General features: G+C 41.5%; 1 protein-coding gene across 1 annotated transcript; it reads left to right on the top strand.

Moving 5' to 3' along the window:
* The first annotated feature begins 704 nt into the window (after nucleotides 1–704).
* Nucleotides 705–16,522, top strand: Ereg (epiregulin). Its single transcript, XM_075942942.1, has 5 exons — nucleotides 705–780; nucleotides 11,609–11,695; nucleotides 12,622–12,745; nucleotides 13,291–13,440; nucleotides 14,583–16,522. Exons 1-5 carry the CDS (start codon nucleotides 735–737, stop codon nucleotides 14,662–14,664), a joined length of 489 nt encoding a protein of 162 aa, XP_075799057.1. The 5' UTR covers nucleotides 705–734; the 3' UTR covers nucleotides 14,665–16,522.
* The last annotated feature ends 768 nt before the right edge of the window (nucleotides 16,523–17,290 follow it).

Raw genomic sequence — 17,290 nt, 5'->3', positions numbered from 1 at the left:
CATAATTACTAGACTTTGGAGTAATAAATGTCTGAATCATGTGGGAAGCTAAGGGACTGAGAAAGAAGGCAGGCGTGAATGCGAGAGGCATTTCCGGGCATTTGAATAGGAGCAGGGCTCTGTAGCCACTGACGAGCTTCAAGTATGTTCCCAAACAGGGAGTTATTCCGGCCCTAAATGGGCAAGTCACACAGGCAGCTCTCCAAAACTATGTGCTGGAAACACCAGCCCTGACTGCAACAGTCACCCACAGCACCTAAAGCCACCCACTACCCGGCAGATGACCCCATGAAGTGAACCAATCATCTGGTCCAAGCTCCCCACCTGCTCACGCCTGAGTCCGAAGACAGGGAGGATGGAAAAATTTGGGGAGTAGTCCCAGGCACACTAGAAGGACATTCATTCCTCAAACCCTCCTCTCAGGTGTTGCTGAGAGGGAGGATGACATCTGGCCAGTCCTTAGCCGGCCACCACTCCTCCCCCGGGAGCCCGAATTAGGAAACCCTGGACAATCCGCTAGTAAGTCCTCACGGGCTGCGGCGCCTCCCCAGGCTTATAAAGGTCACCAACCCAGGCAGTTGAGCTCACTTGCCTGGCGGCGCAGTCACAGCGACTTGGTCGGCTCCAGCCGGCTCCTGGGTCAGCCCAACTCCATCCAGCTCAGCCGCAGGCTCCTGGCTCCTGCTCGCCCGCCCGCCCGCCCCCGACTCTGCAAACTGCCCAGAGGGAGGAGGATGGAGACGCTCTCTGCCGCTCAATTCATGGCGCTGCTCTGCCTGGGTAAGCCCTCGCAGTCTCAAAGAGGAGAAGGGAACAGCCCCGTGCATTTGTCATAGGACAAGTACGGAGTTGTCCACCAGGTTCAAATGCACTCCGTGTTGAGAGGATGTCTCGCTGGCGAGACTGGAGAGGTGGGGGATGGATGGATGTCAAAACTGCATTTCATTGATAAATTCACTATAGGTATATATTCTGTGTGAATTAATCTCTCTTTTACTGGGCAAAATATAAAAAGGAAGTTGAAAAGGTTTTCTTTCTTTCTTTCTTTCTTTCTTTCTTCCTTTCTTCTTTTGAAAATGCTGTGGTACTAGAACAGCAAAGGTATGGAAAGCACCTCTGATAGATAATGATTTACTTTCTTGGAGCCGGGCAGGTAGAGAGATTGGCTCAGCCCTAACCCACTAGAAACCTTTGCACAAAGGATGCTGCTTACAACCAGGGGCCTCTGGGATGTGTGCTTGTGTGTGTGCCTGCAGGGTGCTGGAGCCCCAGAGACCCTAGCGGGTCCAGAAGGAAGCTGCCACCAGACTTTCACCTGCAGCTCCCCGAGCAGTACCTACCTTCCCAGGGGATTCAGGCAAGCGATGCTTCAGGCTACCTGCCAGAAGCTTCTAATTTAGAAAGGCGGTTTCTCCTTTATTGGTAGTTTGCTTGCTTGAGATGAGTTAGTTCTTGGGGACAGGGGCTCAAGAGTCAGGGAGATCCCATTGTAAAATTCTCATTTTTGCTTTATCTTATTTAATCCCTTTCCCCTAATTTCTTAAATGCCAGATGGTTTTAGAGTTAGATATGAACTTTCCCAATACACGAACATTTTAATAAGGAAGTAAAACGTTGCCGGTCTCACCTTCTTCCTGAACTTGCAGTGAGACAAATTCTCCTAAGACACATTTATCTGTGCAGGATGTGACAGTTAAATTATTATTTCGACATGCCTTACAGGGGTTGGGAGCCCTAATGAGTGCGTGCTATGCATAGTTGGAGCTTACACGTCTAAATGCAAGAACCCAAGTAGAAACTGGATCTGTGGTTTCTGCCAAAACAGAACTGAGAATGTCTTGCCAGAAGAGTCACCGTAAACAATGCCGCTTTGCCCTTTGCTTTGAGGTCTCTGTGAGAAGGATAAACCCAGAAGGGTGGCCGTCTTCCTCGAGTTAGAAATGAACCTAAAGGTCACAATGGTGTAGTGGGTTTTCTTTTCTTTTTTCCACCTGCAAGGTGTTTCAGAACAATGCAAGTGTCTGTTCTGTGCACCTCGGTGAATATTCTAATGCGAGACAGCGAGAGCCTCTGAATAACCTGTTGCTACCCACCTAGTGCGTGTGTGTTGTGTGTGTTTTTGTTGTCATGAAAGTGCTTAGCTCTTTATTGCAGTGCTTAATTATAGTTCACCGATTTCATCAGCGGCCAAGCCCATTTCCAAATGAGCTAGGTCAGTTTCTGTTTTCCCAGTCTGTTGAGATACTTCTGGCCACTAGAAAAGTTCCTGTTGGAAGTTCTACGGTGTATCACTCTAGTCTGGTATGCAGGTCTTATTGTTTGACTCCAAAGCATATAGGAAAAAACAATAAAAGCAAGGTCACTTATAATGTCGGAATCTGTGATCTCCCTTCCCCAAAGAAAAGATTGCCTAGCTATCTCAGACTTTGTCCCTCAAAGGAAAGTGATATTTTAGATTTAAGTGTCCTTTTATTGCTTTTGTGGAATGTCTATGAGTTTATGATTATGAGAGTAAAGTTCTACCATCTATTCCCAATGCACAAAGTTTCGAGTAGCTACTCCCAGTCATCCAACTGCTATTACCTTTTGTAAGTGTTTGATATCAATGCTCTTGTTTTATGCAAGAGGAAACTGACCCAAGTTCCCTTACAAAATAGATGATAAAGCTGCGAGAGCGAAGGTCTAAGCAGTTATAGTTAAAGGAACATTAACGTAAAAGATGGAAATAGCCCAGTTAGGGGTGCTTTTATTAATAATCTGTAATTTTACAGCTGAATTACCCTTCTGACCTTGTGATTGTTCTAGAGAGAGGAAGAGGTGTTTTCATTTTGAGCTCTGCGGTTATGTATAGGGATGCTTGATCCGAATGGGTTTGGGAGGCTACTTACGAGTGAAAAAAATTTGCTCTGGCTCCACTACATGGTGAGAGAATTAAGCAGAGGAAATGGTCTTTCTTGAAAAGATGAGAAGCAGAATTTCAGTGAGACAATGGGCTTGCCTTCTGTTGGCATGAGAGTGTATTATCGCCCCGACTCTTGGCATGACCCGAGAAGACACACCTGGGCAGAAAGTACGCTGACAACTCTCCCGCGTCTGGGTTTTGACCTCGGCACCCCAGGTGTCTTCTGCATTGTCTTGCCACATGGGCAGCTTAGATAATTGGAGTGTCTAGTTCAGTGCTGGAGTCCAAATCCAGGAGGAGGGACAAAAGCTAGCTATTCCCAAATAGTTGCTGTGGGCCAGTCACATTTTGTGTTCAGCATTTTCAACCCTAATCACTTCATTTTACCCTAAAAAAATCATGGAATAAGACAGATATGATGGAAGACACTAAGAATCAGAGAAATCAATTACCTTACAAAGACTTCGAGACTGGGGGCAAAATCAAATGTTAAGGTCACTCTTTAGGAGGTGTAAGCAGCCAGTGGTCCAAAGGTTCGTGGGAATAATCAGAATGGCAGGAAGTAGCAGAGAAACTCCGGAGTTGACTAGGGATGCCCAAGGCTTGGAACCTGTCATAAGCACAGCTTGCACTTCTGAGTGAGCTTGCTGACTCCTCCTGGTGCAGAACCAAGCAGAAAAAAACACTTGTCTATCCTTTTAACCTGAGCTGAGAAGGTCCATGTTTTTTTACATAATATTCATATTTTCTCACAGAATTCTTAGATATGCGCTTCACTATGAAGTAGCCATCAACGCTGACTGGTCTTTTACCTCTTACTTTCCAAAACATATACTAAGGAAGGTAGGCAAGAAGAGATGGTCTTTGTGCAATTGTGGATTTTTTTTTCCTGCTCAGTTTTGTGCATTTCCTGAGAAGGGATGCAGATGTGAAGAGTTCTTTCTAAGGAGACTGGAAATGCAGGTGTGGCCTCCTCATTTGCATTCTAAATATAGGCGTATGCAAATTGTCCATTAATATGGCCACAACTGCTGTTAGGAACATTGACCTGAAAGACAATGGGAAGGCTCCCCGACAGCCATCACCTTGGTACCAAAGTGCAATCCTGGAACATTCGGGGGGAAAAAAAAGAGGTAATCAGTGTCCTCTGGCAATACAGTTTTGTAAGTCTGGGTGTCTAGTTACAAAGTAGTCAAAGGCTCAGTTACATTCTCTCTTAAAGTAATCATTTAATTAACTAGCATACAATTTCTAATATCCAAGATCATCTGATGTCTGCCCCTGAAAAAAAATGTTAGCGCGTAGCCTCTGAGGTCAAAATTGTGAATATGAGATATGAAAATTATTGACACACAAGCTTGTGTGCACATACACATTTATTGTGCATCAGAACTTTATAGATTCTAATTGACGGGCTCAGTGATGAAGGACACGTGCTGCCTTCGTACACACCTGCTCCTCTGGTGCTGTGCTCATCATACCTCATACTAAGTCTCTGTCTGAACAGGATTAGTGGGGACATGATGGAAGTAACAGGTTATGGTAGATATCGGTGGTGGTTGGGTTCACAATTAGACTGAAGTCTTATCCAGTTCTCAGCACTATAGTTTGCTATAACCAGTGATTCTTTAGATATGTACCTGAGACAGAAGATATGTTGAGATTAAGTCTAGTATAACCTCCCATTCCTTGTCTCCCTGTTTCTCTGTTATAGACTTTATTACTGAGAATATGCCTACCCAACTTCACCTAAACTGTACTAGGAGTGTAAGTGTGGAGCGGGAGAGAGTAAGGAGAGAGAGAGAGAGAGAGAGAGAGAGAGAGAGAGAGAGAGAGAGAGAGGAGGGAAGAAGCAGTGAGGGAATGAAGAAGGGGGAATTGAGCAGGGATAAGACTGGATGATGACAGTCAATAGGAGAGTGAGGGGCAATCTAATCCACACATCTGACCTCACTCCCTGCTCTCTGTTTCTAGGGATAAGGCAATTCTTAGTATGGGGATAAAACGAACCGAGCTAGAGCTGGAGCCTGTATCTGGGGAGTCTGGTGAAGGATTTTTGATACTTACACTACAGACATGGATGGGCTAATTCTCTGTGGTAGGTTGTCCTGAGCATTGCAGGGTGTTTGGCAGCAAACCAGGATGCTACCTGCTAGATGTCAGTAGCACCTCCTACTGTGATAATCATAAGCCCCTCTAGACCTTGTCAAACATCCTTGGCTGATAAAATTGGTCCCGGTTGAGAACCACTAATCTAATATATTTTTTATTGTCACCCATGATTCACAGGTTGAATTAAAGACAAAGAACTTTTATAGATAGTGCCAATCTAGTTACCAACTTCAGTGTTTTAAAAGTCACCTTTGAGAGTGTCGTGATAGAGCGCTTGAGCAATTATCTGTTTGATGTCGGCACCGCAAAACCCATCAGCTTAGCAATGTCTATTGCTGGTTTTAGTGGCACTTGAATCCCATTCACACAGGGCCTCTGAGAGCTTTCTTCAGTCATGGCACAGCTATTCCCCTGCTCTTCCTGTTACACCCCTGCCCTTCCACAATGCTAAAGTTACCCCTTTCTGCCAACTTATTTTTCTCTTTTCTTGACCGTTTCTGCCTGTCTCTAATAACAATTCCCCGATTTTCCATTTTTCATTCCATATTGCTTCCTTGGAATATGTCAAAGGTTTCCACATACACAATATCTCATTTGGCTTTCAAATAGGTGTCACAGGCTCCTTCTATCTTCCTTTACTCTGCCTGGATGTGTATTCCCCAGACCCCAAACATAGATATAGGTCATGCATGACCTCTAGACTGTAATCCAGTCACTGAGGCTTTCCTTTGTGCCTTCACTCACAATTGCCATAACCCTTCTGTCCTCACTGCTTTCTGCACATGGAAAGATCCTGCAAACTTGGTATGTTTTCTCTTAGTACTTAGCATTCCTCGTGTCTCTCTGCTTTCTTTGTCTTAATCCTAGGAACGGAACTCCACTGAATCTGTAAAGGCCGGGAACTATGTCTCTTTCTTTCTCCATCTTGCTCAAAGTCTCAGGAATAGAAAGTGCTCAGTAGACATGTGTTAATTAAATATCATCCCATACTTGTAATCAACTAGAAAGCAGCATGGGGTGAACTGCCTTCCTCCCCTTCTAGCTAAACCCTTCTTGTGCATGTGCCTCTTATTGAAATCAAGTTCTTCAATGTGAATCTAGACCTTGCATTCACAAACTGCATCTTCATGAGGGCGGAGTCTTCAGCATCTTCCAATATATACTTATATTAGGTAGATTCTCTGGGTAAAAATGAATACCTTCAAGATTGTGTAAAGGACCCTTTCATGACTAGATACAATAGTACATTCCTGTATTCCTAGGAATTGATAGACTAGGGTAGGACGTTTGAAAGATTGAGGCCAACCTGAGTTACATGCAAAGAACTTATCTTCTAAGACTGCATCAAAGTGTGTTTAAATGACTTTGTGAATAGTCATTCTGTGTGTCCGTGCATGCTCCCTTCTTCTCTTCTCTGCTTGTATGTGTGGATGTAACTGTGCATGTTGGTGTGCATGTCTCTGTGTGTTCACCCATTAAAATTTTATCCTTGAGAAAAGATTCATGCTTGGCAAAGTTGGTTAGCATGCTTCTAAAAACGTCATGAAATATTCAAAGCTTCGGTCATCACTGTCACTACAATAAAACGACAGCAAATGACAGACACTAGAATGCTGCTGTTGATCCTTCATGAGGTTTCTCTTTCAAAATAAGGATTTACATCTCTGGTCTGAATCAATGATGGTAGAAGCAAGATGGGAGGAAGTACGTTTGCAAAAGGTTGTAAAGAGTCTTCCCATGTTAGATTATCTCAAGGAGAAAATCCCAATATAATTAAAATAGTACTCTATAGATTCATTTCCGACTCTTAGGAGAACCATGTCCCATCTTTGGAACTCTAAGCCATAAAACTCCTAAACAGCAAGATTAATATTTTACGCCCTATCCACCAGTTCCCCGTATTTCCTTGCCTAATGGAAACACTTCCATTATGAATGAGATATCCACTAAGTACCATGCAAAACACTTGATTTTTCCTTTGTGTTTAAACTCATTCTCAGCTTGAATCACTTTAGTGTATCATATAATAAGTCAAATACATAAACACTTTAAAAGTGTGGTTTACAGTTCCTACAGAAACTATGCAACAAAAATTAATGTATAAAGTTAGAAAATGGTATATTAAATATTTCTTTGACACTTGCCAAGAAAATTTCTTGGATCTTTTAAAACTCAAAATTAAAGGAAATATTTAGATGTTTGTATCATATCAATCTCTTGGGCTGTTTTATCTCAAGTATAGAATTTTTTTTTACATTTAGATTAAATGATGCTTAAATATAAGGTTAACAATTAAAAATTGTAGGACTAGAGTGATTGTATAAAACAAGGCTATAAAATATATGTATACACACATATGTGTATACATACATACACACACATATAACACATCATATACACACATATATATATACACACACACATACATATACATACACATTTTGTCTGAAATACAGATTGTTACTTAAAAGTATAGGAAGCAGATCTTTTCATGACCCAATTCAACATATTTTTGTTATTTTAAGCAAGAAAAAGCAAGGCATTATCAAACCGTGAAATTAAAACAACAACAAAATAGTTCCTTCACTCTCTTCACGTCTTCGAAGCGCAAGTGATACAATAGTTGACTGTTACCAAAAAGTCCTATAGTCATACCCTGGAAGAAGGCATAAAACCCAACAGTTCCAGAGCAGGTCAGCGAGTATGATCCTGGGGAGGGTTTCATAGCGGATTCGGCTACCTGTTTGAGCCAGACAAATACCGTGATTCATAGTGAGTTTGCTGTTCTGGTCTAAATCTTCTGAAAGATTTCATTGGGGAAAAAAGGGGAACACCTCTCATTCATTAACATCATTTATTTTGTCCTGTTTTTATTTGCGTGATTGTTTTCTATAGAAGCTATGTTTTCTTCTGCCTGAGGCCTGGGAATGGTTTTCTCTTCCAGTCACGGAATCCCCACTTCCTCTCTATTGGCCTTCTAGATGATCACCCACCCCTGTCCCCCGCTCCCCAGTGTCATCACTAGGAAGCGGGTCAGAAGAAACTGGAGGACATTTTTCTGTGTCTGGTATTCTGCTTGATGTTGGGCAACAGGTCCCAGCACTCCAGGGCCGGTGGCAGTCAGGGTTATCCCCATTCCGGTGAGCGTTCTCAGACTCTCCCACGCACACACGCAGGGTCCCCATCATTGCTCAAGGGTGTAGGTTGGGCCCTGCCTGACTCATGGGGAAGAGGCGAATTGCATCCTGTGAGTCAGTGGCTCCACTTCCTGCTGGCGTATCTGAGATTTCACTAAAAGGTAACCACCACAAGGTGAAGGGAGGGATGAACAGGGACATCACATTCTTTAACCTACTTGGAGCTGTGACCCAGATAATAGCTCCTGAAGTGATGTTGGTCTTTGCTTTTCAGAGTGAAGCTGAAATTCTGAGCACCAGTTTCATGGGCCATCTACCCATATCACTTTGCAGGGACTTTCTCGGGATCTTAGCAACCAGTGTCAATGTTGTCACCACATCAGATTTTGCCACAGATATTATCAAAAAATTAATATATTAACCTAGTGAAATACTTTATTAGCAGGAATCCTTGTAAGGGATCAAAAACTTAAATAAAGCATTTCCAATTGAACCATAGATTGTTATACTAGTTTATATCAACGAAAATCGTAAGACTGATGAGAAACTGAGCAGATAGGATGCCGCGACTTATTCTTTGCACCTGTGACTGCTGGCTGGGGCTGTAGCTTCATGATGGAATGCTTGCCCAGTATGGGCGATGCTCTAGGTCCAGTTCTCAATGGTTAAAAAGTTTTGCAAAGGCAACAGGTAAGGCTATGACAGTCCTCTGCGGTGGGCTATCCCACCTTCTAATCGCCGCATTTACTCCTCTGTTCCAGCTGCCAAAGCCTTGTGGCAGCCACAGCTGGAGACCAGCGAGGAAACCCTGCTTTAAATCAGTTCAGTGGTCTACTGAGATAGATGATCTAGACCCGTTTCTGCTGTTCACTGCTCTTACATGTCTATGACTGAGTGCGATCCCACGCTTTAGTATGATTATGTACGATTTCATCTGCAAAATATTCTCCTAGCGAGTCTCACAGAAACTGCCCTAAGCCCCACGCAGACATCACAGGCCAGGAGAGGCCAGTGTTCACAGAGGCACACCCTGGGCTGAACATTCCGTAATCTACAAAGACAAATATTTCACCTGTGGCCCAAGCAACTAGGAGCTTATGATGGAAGACAAACAATTTCTTAAAACCTTAACAAACAACAGCCAAACACTAAACAGCCCCAGCTGCAATCAGCAGCAGCCTACAGCAGGGGCGGGTCGCAGCTGAAAGAAATTTTAAGCAGGAAATGCTCCTCTTGACATCAGCACCTTGTCTGCCCTGTGTGACTTCTAAATAGAGGATAATGGATAATAGGGCTTGGACAGAGAAACTAGTGTCCCCCCATGTCACACCCCTGCACACTCAAAAGTGCTTTCCTAGAGAGAGATTTGAAATGCCTCCTCCAGTATTTTTGTTGACTAATGAAGTACACGTGAGAACTGAGCGGGGTGGGGAAGTGGGGGTGCAGGGTTGGAGGTGGGGTGTGCGTGTGTCAAGGATAAAATCATGTTCAACCAGAAGCCCAGTTTGTGCTGAAAAGACTGTCTAGGTTAAATCGTTTAATTCTTCAGTACATTGCATGGCGAAACTCTACTGAGAAGGAGAACAAAACTAATGTGGACTCGAATCCTGGTCCTCCTCCAAATCACACATCTCCAGCCTCAATTACATGGAAAACAGTTTGCATCTCTGTTTAACTGACAGTGAAATTCAGACATCAGTTTTCTTTTTGGTCATTTAAGAAACATTAATTTTGGTTTATAAAGCAATTTATGGTGCACAGAGAAATGGGACAGGGGGAAGGATGCTTCTAGAACTTTCAGTGGTTTCAAACCACCGAAAGAATATGAAACGGATGCCTTAGGTCTTGTCTTCTATGGTACCTTGATAAGTGGTGTTGTATAAGACGTGTAATTCGCACAATCTGGTCCCATCTAGAGTATATACAAGTCTTTAACATAAACAGGATTGTTGTGTCAAGTTTGAAAAATGGCACCAGAAACCATGAAGCTGAGGTTATTGATCTGTGCCTTGTTGTTTAGAATATCCCCATTGGCAATTTGGTTGGTAAGTTCAAAGATCCTCTGATGAAGAAAAAAAAATCTATTTTTTAACATATAAATTAAATGATGCATTTAAATGCCCATTTATAGAAATTTATACTCTTGCTGTAAACCAGTAGAGGGCACTAACTGGATAGTTAATTAAAACTACAGGCTAGAAGTTGCCTGTCGGGTATATTTATGGGAATCTCGGATACATTAGGCATTTCTGGGGAAAAATCCATTTCAGTCTCTCTAAAACTCTGTAAGAAAAATTGAGAATTGGGGAAGTGAGTTTTGTGTCCAACTAGTGTAAATCAAGTTTTCTCACACGATTATATTTTTTACCATCCTTTTGCTTATCTGTGACGCTAGCCTGATGTGCTCCATGTGGTGTTCATTATAGTCAAGTATCATTACCCATTTCCAAATTCTGTCATGTGACCCATTTAATGTGTGTCATTGGGAGAAGTTATTTAAATTCTTCGTGCTCAGGAGGTTTTTTAAAATGTCTGATAGAGGTAGCAATGTCTCCCTTAGCATCACTGATAGCATGGGTAAGATGAAGAGAATAATGCCTCTGCCTGGTTTGTGACTGAGGCTTATCAATTGCTGCTGCTGCTCCTCCCTCCAACACAGGCGTTGACTATGTAATAGTAACTTCTACAAGCCAGGAAGAAGTTTGAAGTGCAAATACTCAAAGATTAAACAGGGGAGGCAAAATACTATTGCATAACCAGGCATCTCATTAGAAGACTCTTCTTATCATGTTTCCTGCACAATTCAGAAGTGACTTGAGTCATTCTGATACCTAATTTCCAACCTTCATCTTTTTGCCGAATGAGACAGTTGTTTCAATTTCACCGTGCTGACAGACAATCGGTGCTAGGGCTTGTACAGCTTGGCATGGCTCACCAGTTTCTTCTTTATTATTAGATAAGACATACAGATGGCCCGCCTGTATCCATGGGTTCAAAATATTTGAAAATAGTGTAGGTACCGAACCTAAACAACAGAGTATAACAGGTATCACATAGCACCTGTATTGTATTGGATTTTAGATGTAATCTGGAAATGATTTAAGGTCCACTAGGAAACAAACTCAGATTATATGCAAATCCTACAGCAGTTTAGGAAAGGGATTTGAACAGCTGCAAACTTAGGTATCTGTGGGGATGCTAAAGTTAATCCCCACAAACAAAAAAAGGGCAGCGATATTCTCATTTTATCTAGACTTTATTTTGTAAATTAAAATCTATTTACAAGAGATATCACCTGTTTTCAATTATATGAACGTTTCCATAAATTATTTTCTGTTATCAGTCTGATGAATTAACTTCTTAAAACAGAACATCTCAACCGATAGCGATGATACATAGTTTAGTGACAGTTGCTTTTCTTGATACATTAATTATGTATTTTATCTTCCATCACTAGGTTTCTGCCTTCTACAAGGGGTTATCAGCACAACCGTGATTCCATCATGCATCCCAGGGGAGTCCGAGGACAACTGCACAGCTCTAGGTAAGCCTGAGGACATGGAAGCAGCATCAGAGATGTTCACATTTGTAAAGAAAATGTAAATATTAATACAAGCTGAAGAAGCAGAAGGAAGGGGCACCTGCTCTCTCCATTTTTAGCCTTATAGTTAACTAGAGATCAGGAGAAATTTCACAAAGAAGGAACAAGGGGAGAAAGATAAGACATGCGGTTATAGATTTTAAAAAATCGAGTTTTAGAAAGACAGAAAATAAGAAAAATCCATTAGTATAGAGCCATCATTGGAGAGTATTTGAGGGGACGATTCCCATGAAGAACAGGAAAGTGTAAGTTTCGTACACAGCTGTAGCGTGTCAGAGGAAGAAATGTTCTCGTTCCACGTCAGTCCTAGGGTTCAGGAACCGTTTATGGAGTGCTGGGTGTGAATCAGCATCGTGTTCAGGTAGAAATACAAAGGTGACTGATGGTGACCCCTGAGCAGTCATTGTTCCCCAAGTGGAACATGGTCCAAGGGAAGGCTCTATGCTTTGGTCTCAGCTGAATACGTACGCCAAAGAGCTGTCCTGGGTTATCTTCTTTCTTGTCCACCATCACTAAGCTTTCTGAAATTTTGTCAACCTCCCTCCGCTCTGCTTTTTGTTGTTGTGTTACTTGGGCAGGAAAGAGTACTCCAACCTGTCTGTATGTCTGTCTTTTGAATATTAAATCCTCCAGTTTGTTCTATGTTAAGCTGTTTGCTTATTGCTTGGGGGCCTGCTGCATGTTCAGGTGTCTGTTTTTAGGTTGGGGAAAGGCAGTAAGTAGGGTAATGTCTAGAGCCCCCAAATTCTCCATTGCTGACCTCTGACCTGACTGCTGAAGTTGTACAGAGGTTGTTGTTGTTATTAAAGGATGGCCATGCACTCAGAGCCCTGTAACACAAGTCATTGAACTTTGCGTTCTCGTCACAGTTCAGACGGAAGACAATCCCCGTGTGGCTCAAGTGTCAATCACCAAGTGCAGCTCTGACATGAACGGCCTCTGCCTGCACGGACAGTGCATCTACCTGGTGGACATGAGTGAAAACTACTGCAGGTAACGTGAGCACGTGATGATGGTCCTGGAGTCTGCACCGTCCTCTCCTTCTGTATTTAGTTCCTACATTTCTACCGGCTGTTGAAATGTATTTTATTTTTATACAATTAAAAAACTTTATTACGATTTTGATATTAGAAAGTAAATATAACATTTCAATCTGGACAGATAATTTGGGGTGCAGAACAATGAGGGGAACTTCAGATGCCTCCCCTCTCACTACAATGGCAACTGAACCTTTATTGGATTTCTCTATAAGCTATTGTTTTAAGAATCAATTCTACTAATTAGAAGGAAAACCTCATATTATAAAACTCAACCCTCCTAGGTGACCAGTACCTTAGTGGCCACATCAGATTGTCCTACATGCTGTGTGGAGGCATTTTATTAATGTTGACCCAACTCTGAGTTCAATTTTTGAATTCATTTTTATAACTTTAAATTTTTTTTGCTAGTTTCTTCACTAAGTGAAGACTTAGTTCTTATAGCACTAACTCATAACATGGCTTCATTTAAAAATAATTGATTTCCTTTGCATTCTTTAGATGTGACGTGGGCTATACTGGTTTCCGGTGTGAACACTTCTTCCTCACCGTTCACAAACCCTTGAGCAAAGAATACGTCGCCCTGACAGCGATTCTCATTCTCCTGTTCTTTGTCATCACCGCTGGGTCCATATACTATTTCTGCAGATGGTAAGTTGGTTTGTTTTATTAGCCATTGATTTCTAAACTACCCAATAACAGACCTGCAAACTGGTTGAAATCTAAACATAATATGAGTGGCACAAGATGGAATCTGCACTGTGGTATTTACAAAAGTGCCCTTTTGCATTACACCCAGGCTTCATTAAATTGCTAACCTTTACTTCCTGCCTATATGCATATAAAGGTCAAAATAGGAAATATTCATTTCTCTATAAAATACAGACTGAAAATGTCATCCTGTAATAACTAGGATTCTTGTCCTACAGTGATATTATCACAAAATGGCAAATGAGAGGATATATAACTAAAGATTGTCAGGGTTTTTAATTTGACTGGATTTATGAAACAGTCTGAATAGTTAATAGTGCCCACAAAAATCTTTCCAGTTTACATTTCTTAGTTTGAAGTTGGTACACATTGTTTGTTGAAATCTTTTCTGAAAAACACTGTCTAAATTTTGTTCTAAATAGCCATCCAATGGCAATGTCTTCCTAATTAGAATTTGAAAATAGTATCTGTTCCGAACCTAAAAAACACACTCTAACAGGTATCATAGAGCTTCTGCATTGTATCGGGTTTTAAATATAACCTGGGGAAGATTTAAGGTATACTAGTAGACCCATTCAGGTTATATGCATCTAATTAGATGTAACAGAACTCAATACTGCTGAGAGAAACTGATAGAAAAAGATACTGGAGAACTTCTCCTGTCATCCCCAGCTTTGTTCTCACATTAAGCCCTTGGGGAAACAGTTTCATTTTAACTGTTTCATGTCCATTTCTTACCAAACCAGATGGGCTGCAGGACATTGCCCTCTTGGTCTCTCGATTTTCCATTGCTTGACTTAAGTAGAGTCACTCTGGTCATTTCGGATGCCCTCCCCCTTTTGTTTGTTGAAGCAGGGTTTCTCCGTGTAGCCTTGGTTGCCCTGGAACTCACTCTGTAGACTAGGATGGCCTTGAACTCAGAGACCCGTCTCCAGAGCATCTGTCTCCCAAGTGCTGGGGATTAAAGGCATATGCCACCAGATGCCTGTTCTTAATGTGCCCTGGGAGTCCATGTATTTGTTTTAGAGTTTGTTTTTATATCTGTTAGTTACAGTGCTATTTCCTTTCTGGTGTTTTTCTAGGTACAAACATCGAAAAAGTAATAAATCAAAGAAGGAATATGAGAGAGTAACTTCCGGAGACCCCGCAGTGCCACAAGTCTGAACATCACCATCAAGATTTGAACTGGGATGCATAGCATGCCTGGTTAATGTCAATATTTCATTTTATTAATAATATTTATGTTGGGTCATGTGTTAGGTCAATAACTGTTTATTTTTTAATGTATTTGGAAAGTGTTTTATTTTTGACAGACTATTTGTTAATATATTATATGTAAAGTATTTAATATCAAAAGAAAATTGATATTTTTGTAAGAATTTCCTGAGTGAAATGCTTTATTGAAAAGCATCAAAGCTCAGTAAGCTGGAGCTACGCTCAGAGTCAGCAATGCCCAGCCTGTTGCAAGTGCCATTCCGGTGGGCCTAAATAATAAGGTCAAATCAATTGTGTAAATAATTTATTTTCTGCTTCTCAGATCTGTGACAACTGATTTGACTATATCATGGCTTGGCACAGAGGTTGACACCATTACTTCATGTATTAAAACAGTAATAAGGGGAGGTAAACACAACTTGTGTGCCTCACACCACACCCGTGAGCCAACGAATCCTGGAGAGGATCTCTCCTCAGCATCCCTGCTATTGGGTTCAGACGTGCCTAGAGGGGCCAAGGACAAGGCCTGTGCTAACCCACCTGAAGCATGGGCATCCCTTTTATGTAGAGTACATCATTAATGTGAAGTCCTTCTTGAATATCAATCAGAAAAGCCACATTTGAAGAAAATTTGAACTCCATTTTAGATTATTTATTGTTATAGGATTAAATCAGAATCCCAAATCAAATTAATCATAATTTTAAAATATAGCGGGTTGCTAGTCAGATCTTGTCTAACATGGAAATGTACTTTTTATTTTATATTCAAGAGGTTTTGTTTGTTTGTTTGTTTTTGTTGTTGTTGTTTTTCTTTTTTAACCCAGAGTTTCACTCTTTTGATCAGAGTGGCTCCAAACTCATGGTAATTCTCCTGCCTTAGCCTCCCTGGCTCTGGGATTACAGGCCCATATTACCATGCCTAGTTTCAAGAGAATTTTCACTGACAACTAGTTCAGCAAATACCTTATTTCAGATTTTAAAGTTCCATTTTAAAAACATGGTCCCTCTCCCTGTCATTTGTTTGCATTTATGGAAAGAGAGAAGTTAGTCTCTGCTCCCGGCCTGTAGGTCTCTGTTCGTGAGTCACTCACTTATTCTGTGTGGTTGCCTCAGGATTCCCTGCCGGCACACCTTTGCCTTTCCTGGGAGGCTGCCTAACCAAAGGCTCAATTTTAGGTGGAATCTCTCTGGAGCACATTCCAGGCCAGGGAGAGTCTATTCTTCCTCCACCTTTTTCCTGGCATGTGGTAGGGCAGCCAAGCCTCCATGAGTTGCCTCTGACCTCTAGAGTGCAAGGGAAGAAAACATTCCTGCCCTATGGAGCCACTCATGGAAAACCCTGGAAGGCTCACACAGCTCGCATCAGAAGCCCACGCCTTGCTATGTGGGAAAGCAGCAGATGAAGGAAGCAATGCACACTGCATTGCTGTGCACACACTTGTGCATACATCCGCGCCACACTTTGCAGAATTACAGCTGTTTATTTCTGCATTAGCCAACATATTTACTTCTAAGAAGACAAAAGCAAATGAAGGTCAGTGATATTTAAAGGTATATTTCTTTGTCATTTTATTTAGCTAGTCTAAGGTCCTGAGTAAGACATTTTAAATCCCATTGGTACCAACTGGACAGAGAGAAACCTGGCCTGTTTTAAGTGACCTTGACTTCTCCAGATGAAAGTTTAAAGCTCACCAAGAACTGAGCTAGAATAGAGCCAGTTAATTTACAGATGCCAAAGAAAGCTCTTAGATATGGGTATATTGCTCCTCTATGAGCATTTCCAAACACACCACACCACAGAATTTGATGCAAGAACTTTGGAATAGCTTTGCATATCTTTAAATGTTTTTAAAAAGATCTCAGGAAAGATATATATATATATATATATATATATATATATATATATGTATATGTATATTGATCTCAAAGCTGGGAATAAAACTCAAAGCCTTACACATGTTGGGCAAACACTACCATTGGGCTACAGCTGTAGTCCCATAAAAAACATATTATTAATGAAATCGTATGATCGAGATTACAGGTTTTGGGTGAACATAAGTTTGGAAAACGTCACTGTTTTAGTGAAGATTATGCTAAGTGACCATAAGAAGAGTACAATCAATTCCTGTGTCACACGTATTTCTCATTATATTGCACATACACATACTCATGCAGGAACATCGACAAGGCTAGACACATCCTGTATTGAACACATAGCAATTCCAGATGCAAAGCTGCATCCCCTACAGTCTCCCATCAAGACCTATCAGATAACCCAGTAGATGCACTCTGTAAGCAAAGACCTCATGCGCTGTGCTCAACTCTGCAATTTTGTCTTAGAACTGAGATTTTTGCTACACAAAGCCTCCATGCCACACCGCAACTCTACTGCTTTCTTCCACCTTTTCACCCTCCCCTCCCGGTTAAAAATCAAACCACGGGGAAAGCCAAATATTTAACTTTTAAGTCCCTGAAAAGATAGCAAAATAAATTTAACTGCTGAGAGAAGGTAATTAATTAAGTATCTAGCAATTATGTGGCACACCCGAGTGTCTAATTTTTGTTTCTTTCAGTC

Source organism: Microtus pennsylvanicus, chromosome 12, assembly GCF_037038515.1.
Source record: "Microtus pennsylvanicus isolate mMicPen1 chromosome 12, mMicPen1.hap1, whole genome shotgun sequence".
NCBI lineage: Eukaryota > Metazoa > Chordata > Mammalia > Rodentia > Cricetidae > Microtus > Microtus pennsylvanicus.
This window is presented reverse-complemented; position numbering and strand designations above follow the sequence as displayed.

Excerpts from the sequence above, each read along its gene's own strand:
- Ereg (XM_075942942.1), top strand. The coding sequence starts at position 735 with ATGGAGACGCTCTCTGCCGCTCAATTCATGGCGCTGCTCTGCCTGG. Across the intron at positions 781-11,608 it reads CATGGCGCTGCTCTGCCTGG|GTTTCTGCCTTCTACAAGGG; the intron begins GTAAGCCCTCGC and ends TTCCATCACTAG. Across the intron at positions 12,746-13,290 it reads ATGAGTGAAAACTACTGCAG|ATGTGACGTGGGCTATACTG; the intron begins GTAACGTGAGCA and ends TGCATTCTTTAG.